Source organism: Solanum lycopersicum, chromosome 9, assembly GCF_036512215.1.
Source record: "Solanum lycopersicum chromosome 9, SLM_r2.1".
Classification (NCBI taxonomy): Eukaryota; Viridiplantae; Streptophyta; class Magnoliopsida; order Solanales; family Solanaceae; genus Solanum; species Solanum lycopersicum.
In genome coordinates, this window is record NC_090808.1 from 13,060,189 (window position 1) to 13,070,415 (window position 10,227).

At 32.3% G+C, this 10,227-nt stretch overlaps 1 protein-coding gene across 1 annotated transcript; it reads left to right on the forward strand.

Annotated features, from left to right (window-relative positions):
* Positions 1 to 8,783: 8,783 nt before the first annotated feature.
* Positions 8,784 to 9,413, forward strand: LOC138338374 (uncharacterized). Its single transcript, XM_069289330.1, has one exon. It carries the CDS (start codon positions 8,784 to 8,786, stop codon positions 9,411 to 9,413), a length of 630 nt encoding a protein of 209 aa, XP_069145431.1.
* The last annotated feature ends 814 nt before the right edge of the window (positions 9,414 to 10,227 follow it).

Genomic DNA, 10,227 nt, shown 5'->3' on the forward strand with positions numbered 1-10,227 from the left:
AGAATTTATATCAGGCTACTAGTCACCACAAAAGTGTGGCCTGTGGGTAGAGGGGGCAAGACAACTGGCCCATCCGAGTCTGCTATGTTATCATACACTCTGTAGTATGTTTGGGGCCGTGGAACGAGATTTTGTCCCCTCTGTTGATGTTCACCCGGAGCGTCGGGTAACATTTAACCATGAACATCCACTGGATCTGGGATGTTCTGGTTTGGATCCTTATCATTTATTCCCAAGTTTCGATTCATATTGCGCAGTGTACGCTCTAGCTCGTGATCGTAGGGAAACAAGGGTTCTCTTCCTCTCCGTGTATTTGGCATACAAGGAGGATAGTTCTGGAAGGAAATCAAAAACAATAAAACAAAGTAAAATCAAGAAAATATCAACTAAACTTTAGTAATAAGTTCAAGTTAATCTAAAAGCTAAATTCCCCGGCATCGGCGCCAAAATTTGATACGCTCAAACTTACTTCTCAAATGAGAAGTAAAGCGGTCGCGTCAAGTAAATAACCCAACTAGTGAGGTTGGGATCATTCCCACGAGGAAAATAATCTAGACTTTACTTCAACTTGTTATTACTATTGTTCGGTTGATGACTTCCTTAGAAAGTAAAAACATAAAAAGGGGGGTTTGTATTTCCTAATGAGTAAAAATAACTAACGAAATTGAAAGAGACACTTAACAGTTTTGAAAGTTGAATTTTAATCAATTAATCAAAGTTACTAGGGTTTACGTGTTCCCCACAGGTTCATAACTTGATAATTCTAATTATAACAATTCTTTCCTAGTATCTTGCATGCAAAGTGATAAGTTATGTATTTCTAAATCCTTGGTCCGGCATCTAGAAAATCTCACTCCGCACCTTGGTCCGGCTATGTGTGTTGCTTTCCTAACCCTTATCTTTACCTCATATTAAGCATCGTATTCGATATTTGACTAAGTTATTACCTCGTACCAATCAATACTAGCCTATTAGATAGTATACACTAAATCTATGTTAATAATTCTTTTCCTATTATCTACCTCCTTGGTCCGGCAAGTAGCATTAAGGCGAGTTCTAACGTTGATCATCCGTTAAAAAGACTTCTAAGCGAAAGAATTATTAATACATGCAAGACACTATTCTAGAATTGTTATTTTAGCTAGGGTTTATCTCATTATTTGTCTATGGTTCCCATAACCCTAGTTATAGAGTTTAGTTACTCATAGCCATAAACACAATATTCAAATATATTAAATAAGAATTCATGTACGTAATTACTTCAATGAGAAAGAATAAAGTCCGAAAGTTTGCTTGATTAATCACCAAAAATCACTTGTAAGAATCTCCAAAAATCAAACACTAAAACACAAAGTCTAATAATATGATGTCTAATCTAGCAGAGTCTAACCTCAAAAACGAGGTTTTTCAAACTATTTATAAAAAAAATAAAAACCTAATTAAACAAGGATTCTAATTACTGGAACTCTGCCAAAACGCGGCTGGGTCGACGGACCTCGCGACAGACCGTCGTGGTCACAACGGATCGTCATGGACTCTGTCGTCCCATACAAAGAAATTTCTTCTGTTGCTCTCTTCATTCCCCTCAACGGCAAGTATGACGGACCGTCATAGGCACAACGGTCCATCGAGGGTCTTCGTTTCAAAATACTTCAACTCTTGGAATATGGGTACTGGGATCACTTCTATGATCTTCACGATGAACCTGCAGAAAGGACCGTCACAAGCTTCGTAATCCCACACTTGGTCAGACTTCCCCATCTTCCTTCAGCAGCTCCACTACGCTGCCACCTACGGACCGTCACAGGCACGACGGACCGTCATAAGCTCCGTAGGTGGTCTCTTCTGCATTTTTCGCTCAAAATCTCCGCATTCAGCTTTGGACAGATTTCCTGCAAAACAAAGAGAAACTTATATCAAAATTAGCACAAAAAGGCTTTCGGACACACTAAACTTAAGGAAAAAGTATTAATTATACCGTGAAACCACAGTATATCAATAGGCTCTACAAAAGGCTTTCAAGATGAAGGATCTAGATTAACTAAAGTATTTTTTAGGGATTGAGTTCAGTAGATCAGAACATGGTATATTGATGCATCAGAGGAAATATGTTCTTGAGCTTATAGCTGAGGTTGGTATGACAGCAGCCAAGCCTGCATGAACACCTATTGATGTCAATAGTAAGTTAACATCACGACAGTATGATAAGCATGTTAATTTGAAAATTGAGTCTAAAGATCCTTTGACAAATCAGACAATGTATCAGAAACTCATTGGTAAAATATTGTATCTTAATATGACAAGGCCAACTATTCCCTACAGAATACAGACTTTAAGTCAATTTCTCCAGCAACCAAGAAGGTCCCATATGGATGCTGCATTGAGGATAGTGACATACTTGAAGAAAGAACCTGGTCAAGGTTTACTACTAAATAGTTCATCTGATGAATTAGTTTATGAATATTGTGATGGTGATTGGGCATCAGTTCTGTTAACTAGAAGGTCAGTCACATGATACATGATCAAGATAGGTCAGTCATTGGTGTCATGGAAAGCAAAGAAACAGACCACAATGTCTAAGAGTTCAGCTGAAGCTGAATATAGGAGTATGGCATCCACAGTTTCAAAGTTAGTGTGGCTACTTGGCTTGTTGAAAGAAGTTGGAGTTGATGTTAATTAACCAGTGCAAGTATATAGTGATAGTAAAGCCTCCATACATATTGTTGTAAATCCAGTATATCATGAGAGAACAAAGCATATAGAAATAGATTGCCATTTCATAAGGGAGGGATTACAACAAGGCTTGATCAAGATAAACTATCTACCTACACAAGAGCAACCACCAGGCATCTTGACAAAAGGGCTGTCAAGGCCACAACATGAACATCTAGTATCTAGGCTAGGTGTGTTGAACATCTTTACACTTCCTAGCTTGAAGGGGAGTGTTGAGAATGAGCTGACAAAGAACAGTTAGAAGAATAAAACAGTTAGGATTAAGATAGGATAAATTACTCTTTTTTCTAGAGTTAGTTATACTAATCCTCTATTAGTAAATTCTAGAATGTATTTTACGTATTATAAAATTGTGAACTATAAGTACTGATGTAATTCCTCTGCATTGCTTAGTCTTTGAACTCAAACAATGAGAGTTTCTATTTTTCAATTTTAGCTCTTCTTCTTCAATGTTAGCTCCTTGATAATGGAAGTATTTGGTTAATTGTTCCTGATTTTAGTTACTTACAGAAATTAGCAAATTTACGTAGTAACAGGGACATAAAGTCTATTTACACTTGTATGAATATTTAGATGATGTCACTTCAAGCAAAGATTTAAAGAGTTCATCTTGTTAATATTCATGAATTTAGATTAGCAAATGGACGTAAACGTACTAAAGCGTAATATTGGATTGTTACACTACTTAATAGTAATGTGTGTGTGATAGTTTTTTATTACAAAAGCAGTTGTGGTTCCAATCTAGATAAGATATTTTTAGCATGCGTTATAATAGTAGTTATATCACAAACCAGCAGAGAATTGTTGAGATAGTTGTAATATAGTGGGTGTTTCCATATCGATGACCAGTAGCATACACATGATTTTTTGAAAGAGGGTATCACCTTTTAAAGCGAAAAATAATACTCTCTTCGTTTAAAAAAGAAAGATTTAATTTGACTCGACATGGAGTTTAAGAAAAAAAGGACTTTAATTTTGTGGGTTTTGATTAAAGTTATATGAAATGCACAAAAATGTCATAATTTTATGACTTTAAACATATAACGTGGAAACTTGAAATTAAAGTGTTATAAAAAAAAGAAAGGGGTCATTTTTTTAAAATACACTAAAAAGGAAATTAGGTCATATTTTTAAACATAGGGAATAAATAAAATGAAAAATGATCTTAAATATCCTCGAATTAATGAAAATTGTACGAAATTAGTCCTTATTCACCTATTTACTCAAAAATACCCTTGACATCAACTTTGAGTCCAAATTTTACTACTTCTTTAATGAATTATAATTTAAAATATATAAGCTTTTGTATTAAAATATATTGCGATCAACCATTGATTATAATTTGATTAATCAATATAATTTATAAACCCACAAATTATCCATCCATTTACTAATTAACCCTCCTCAAATTCGATCGAATTAATAAATTCGCACTCGAATTATAATTGCTCAACTATGACACAAAACCCTTAGCGCTTCATCCCAACATCTTCTTGTTCTTCCCAGTTAATTTCTTCTTAGGCTGTCGATAAACAAACCAACTAGAAGTTAGATCGTTTAGTCAGTTTGATTGATATTTTGATATGCAGAACTAATTTTAGGGTTTGCTATAAAGAAATGATTTTAATTAACAAATGACTAACAAAGGTCATTCATTCAACATCAATATACAAACATCCTCATTGGCTTCCAAACAAGAGCTCGAGAGGCAGTAAATATTACTCCTTCGTTTTAAAAAGAATGTTTCTATTTTCTTTTTAGTTTGTTTAAAAAAGAATGACTCCTTTCCTTTTTTGACAATACTTTAACTTTAACTTTCTACGTGAAATGTTTAAAACCACAAGATTAAAGGATATTTTGGTAAGTCAAACTAGGTCATCCTTTTTGAAATAAAGAAGTAATATAAACTAGTTTCAGAAAGATGAGAGGCAATAGTAATCACAAAACATGAACTATGTATGAAGAAATTAATTAGAGAAGAAGATGATGTTAGAAAGGAAGGGTGAAAGGGTTTTGTTTAATAGGTGGCCAATAATAATTTGGGGTGGGTTAAAAGTGGATCGGATTTGGGGCAGGTTCAATTAGTAATAGGTGGTAATTGTGTGTGGGGGGGGAGGGGGTTGTAAATTATGTTTAATTAATTAAATTATAATCAATAGTTGAGCGCAATGTATTTTAAAAAAAAATATTTTAATACTTTAATTGAAAATCCGTTAAATAATTGATAAAATTTGAATCTAAAGGCGATGAAAAGAGTATTTTGGAGTCAATATATGAGTGATTGATATTTTTGTACACTTTCTAATAATTTGAGGATATTTTAGACTCTTTTTTCGTAAATAAAATAATGTGATACCATATTTTTTTAATATAAAGAACAAAATTATTTTTTAAAAGAACATTTCACACTCACTACAAACTTAATATGCATTATGTTTCATAAGTTGTCACTCACTACAAACTTAATATGCATTATGTTTCATAAGTTGTTCTTAATTAATTCTTTTGGTAAGAATGAAAGTGAATTAAAAAATAAAGCTCTAAGATGGTCGAATCAAAACCTTCAAAAATATCAAAATACGAACAAAAAATGTTTTAAAATGGTAACTTATAGATTCGAACTACGACGTTGACGGTTTAATTTACTCGCCTTAACCAAATAAATTAAATGCACTCGTCTTAAAAGGGTGTCACGTTGTAAACTATATTCCATATTTCTTTTATATATATATATATATATAATTCGTTTTTCAATAAAGTTGTGTCATGTGATATTCTTTGGCCTTTGTAGATCCACCCAAGTTGGTGGAATGTATTTTTCATAGTTTATTTTGAAAAGTTTGTCTACACAAAATTTTAATATAATATTTAAATTTTAATTACTCAAAAAAATTTGTCTGTTTAGAAAGGGGAATAAAAATTATGTCTATTCAGATTCGAAAATAAAAGGTTTTGTTTGTTCAAACATTGAATAACTAAAAGTTGTATATGTTCAAAAAAAAGAGTTACTCTTCATGAACAATCTCCATTGAAATTTTATTAATACAAAGTATTACTAGAAATTCATTCTCGATTTTACGAGAATTTTTGTGAAAGCCTTTCATTTGTTTTTTTTATGGAAATTTAATTTTTCGATGAATTCAAATGTTTATATATGAGTTTATTGTATTTTGACTGAGAATTATTTGTCATTTTTTAAAATACATAAGCAGTAACTCTTAAAAGATAACAATCTTTCACCCCAGTAACCTTTAATTTCTCTGTTAACTACTAATAGATGTTTTCTTATTCCAGCCAACGCCGGAATTTTGCACTTTAATTTCTATTCTGAGTTGATTTATGTTCATGATGTTTATTGTCTTCATCACAAGGATACATGTCTATATCTATTATATTTTCATTGACCAACACTTTTCCTTTTAAGTTTGACTTTTGGAGAGGACAGCCCGCCCTTATGATTATTTTTTGTGTGTGTTTGTATCAATTATGGGTGATAGAATGTTTAATATATTTAAGTGTTTATCGGTTGGATATCTAACTTATTTAAAATAGATAAATATGGATGTAAATTATATTACTCATTTTAAAGTGAATAAATAAATAAATAAAATAAACAAAAAATGTTTATTCATAAAATAAATAAAAGAGATATTAATATTTTCTTTTTTGAGATATAGGTGGTTGGAGTAGGAGGTGGTAGTGAGTGGGGTAAGCAAAATTTTTTTTCTTCTGAAAACCAATTTATATTTCGTTGAAGGGGCTAGAAGGGGGGAGGTGGATTAGTGGGTTTGGAGTGATAATAAGAAAATTTATTTTCATCACTACAAAAGATAAGTCATTTTAAATATTTTATCTAATTTTATTTAATTCATTTTTAATCAGCTTATATTCAACTGGTTTGCCACTCCTAATATGATCTCAACTAAATCGATTAGGGTGTGAGGAAGGTGGAAGAGATAAACAAATAAAAAATTGAGAGGCATACATTTGTGAAGAAGTACAATTTAGAAGAATGTTTTTGCACTATTTTAAAATAGCTTGTAATCTAATAATTATACTAATATTGCTTACTTAATTATGTAGTTTTTCTCTAATATAAGAGACATCCGGATCTCACTTTAACTAAAAAATAATTATTATCTTTTTAAAAACAATCTCCCCACCCCCCCTCCAAAAAAAATCATGCTGAGGGGATTCGTGAGGAGAGATTAAAAATTATCTCAAAATATTAGTTACATGTATTTATTGTTATTTATATATTTTTGTCCGGCTGAAATTATTTTATTAGGAAAAATACGTTAAACTGGTTATGAATTTGTTCTAAAAAATCAGTTACACATTTAATCTATTATAGAAACCTACTACAAACCTAATCTTGTTGATACTGATATTAATACCCCTAAACTTTTTCTCCTTTAAAGTGTGAATAAAACAAATTATGTTAAAATGACGAATTTCAACGCGTAACACCTTTTTATTGGTAATTAATAAATAAGGATTATAATTTCTAAAATATTAATTATTTCAATTTATTTTCTTATATATCTTTTAAATGGTGGCTATCATTTTCTTTATAACTTTTAATCTTTTTCTTCTTCTAAGTTCTTCTTCTTCAACAATTCACGGTCAATTTTCACCACTCACCATTGATTTCACTTTCCCGTGAAAGCATATTAGCACTCTACCCTTAAAGTATAACTCTAAAAAGAAATAGAAAGGAGTGGTGATTTAAGATGATGACTTTTATTGAAAAGTTAATAATGTTAAATTTGACAAGATTCAAAAATGGACAATGAAAAGATATGGTAGTTAAGAGGATAATTCTTCATTGGTAGAAAAATCAAAGATAGCACCTTTTGTAAGTGAAATTTAGGTGAACAATAAATTGGTTTCACAAGGTAAATCTTGACACTTTGACATATTGTGATGTCATGGATGACATCATTAGAAAGAATTCACTGCTACAAATAGGTAGCTCCTAATTCATTTGTAACACACTTCTCACTTGCCTTCTCATCTCATAATGTATTTATTCTTCTTTCTCTCTTGTAGTATTTCACTTGTACTCTTTTAGAGTGAAATAAATATTGGTTGGTTGTGTCCGAGAAATAGGCAAAAGAAAAAAACATTCGCCAAACCTCGTTAATTCTTGATATTCTTTTTATTGTTGTCTCATTTGTTATTTATTAGCTACCTTTAGATATTGTAGTTGTGATTCTATCACTCTTTATATATTCGACTTCTGTAACAATTGGTATCAGAGCCTAGGTATTATCTTAGTATGCTCTGTGGTTGCAGCATAATCTGAACTTCCACATCAAAAAAAGATTTACTTTGATCTTTGCATTGTTAGCTAGTAAATAGTATTTGTAGTAAAATGTGAGACAAGAAAAATGACGAGTCCACATCGAGTGTCAATAATACGTCATCATTGGTATCTTCAATTATGAAAAGAACTGTGTCAAATGCAAAATTTGCAGCTGAAATTTAATGGTCAGGAGATTTCGGAATGTGGCAAGGGGTTCAACAAGGGCTAGATATTGACATTGAAGAAAAGAAACCACATGGTGTAGCAGAAGAAGATTGGAATTTTATCAACCGTGTTGCTTGAGATACCATTCGATCTTACCTCGCAAGAGAACAAAAGTACCCATACACGAAGGAACATCTGCAAATAAATTATTGAATTAATTGGAGGACAAATTCTTGAAGAAAAACAGTCAAAATCAACTTTACATGAAAAGAAGACTGTTACGTGTCACTTATGTTCTTGGTAGCACAATGTTAATCATATCACCAACATTAATAAGTTAGCGACAGATTTGCGGAATATGAACGTGACTTTTATGGATGGAGATATGGCCTTAATGTTTTTAAGTTTTCTTCTCGATGAGTTCGAGCATCTTAAAACGACTCTACTACATGGAAATGATGAAGTATCTCTCAAAGAAATTTGTTCTGACTTATATAGTTATGAACAAAGAAAGAGAGAAAAATAAAAAGGCGAAGAAGTAGAGTCATTGATTGCGAGAGGTCATTCTCAAAATCATATGAGAACGAATAAAGGGAGATCCAAGTCAAGATCCAGACTCAGCAAAGATGAATGTGCCTTTTTCCGAGAAAAAGGACACTGGAAGAAAGACTATCCAAAGTTGAATAGCAAAGCAAAACCAAATAATGGAAAGGATGTCATGGATTCAAATGTGGCTGATTGTGATAACTCCGATTACTCACTAGTTACAACAGATGCATCTAAATCATCTGATGTATGGTTGATGGACTCATTTTGTATTTATCATATGTGTCCCAATAGGGACTGGTTTGTTGATTTACAAGAAGGAGAATGTGAAATTATTCACACTACAAACAATAATCCTCTTATCGCATATGGTGTTGGTTCAATCCGATTAAGGAACCATGATGGATTAAGTAGAACAATAACAAATGTTCAATTTGTACCAGATTTGAAGAAAAATCTCAATTATGTTGGACACCTAGAGTCAAAGGGGTTCAAAGTAATTGTAGATAATGGCGTGATGAGAATATGCTCTGGCACACTGGTGGTAATGAAGGCAATTCAAAGAAATAATAACATATACCACTATCGAGGTAGTACAATTATTGGGACAACGGCAACAACATCCAATATTGAGAAGGAGGCAGATATGACCAAGCTGTGACATATGCGCTTGGGACATGCTGGAGGAAAATCCTTGAAAACTTTATCAGATCAAGGATTGATAAAAGGAGTGAAAACTTGCAACTTGGAGTTTTGCGAGAATTGTGTCAAGAAAAAGCCAACAAGGGTTAAATTTGGAACATCTATTCATAATACTAAAGGTATTTAGGATTATATTCATTAGGATGTTTGCGGTGCTTCAAAAACACCTTCATTAGTTGGAAAACACTATTTTGTAACCTTTGCTGATGACTTTGCTCAAAGATTGTGGGTATATACGATGTAAACAAAAGATGAAGTATTGAGAATTTTTCTCAAATGGAAGGCGATGATAGAAACTCAAAGTGGCAGAAAGATCAAGTATCTTCGCACATACAATGATTGAGAATACAAGAATGATTTTTTCAGAAAATTTGTGATGAAAATGTCATCATCAGATATTTCACCGTCAAAAATACACCACAACAGAATGGATGGCAGAATGCATGAACCACACTTTGATGGAGAAGGTTCGGTGTATGTTGTCCAATGCTGGCTTGGACAAAGAATTTTGGGCTGAGGCAATAACATATGTATGCCACCTTATTAATCGTCTACCATCTGCTGCTATTGGTGAGAAGACACCATTTAAAAAATGGTAAGAAAAATTTGTTGAAGATTATGGTTCTTTAAATGTATTTGGCTCTATTGCATATTATCATGTAAGAGAATCAAAATTAGACCCAAGAGTAAAGAAAGCTTTATTTATTGGAATTACTTCTGGAGTCAAAGGATACCGTTTATGGTGCCCAGAGACAAGAAAAGTTATTTTTAAG

What these genes read in the sequence shown, in the direction of transcription:
- LOC138338374 (XM_069289330.1), top strand. Translation starts at nt 8,784, where the DNA reads ATGAGAACGAATAAAGGGAGATCCAAGTCAAGATCCAGACTCAGCAAA.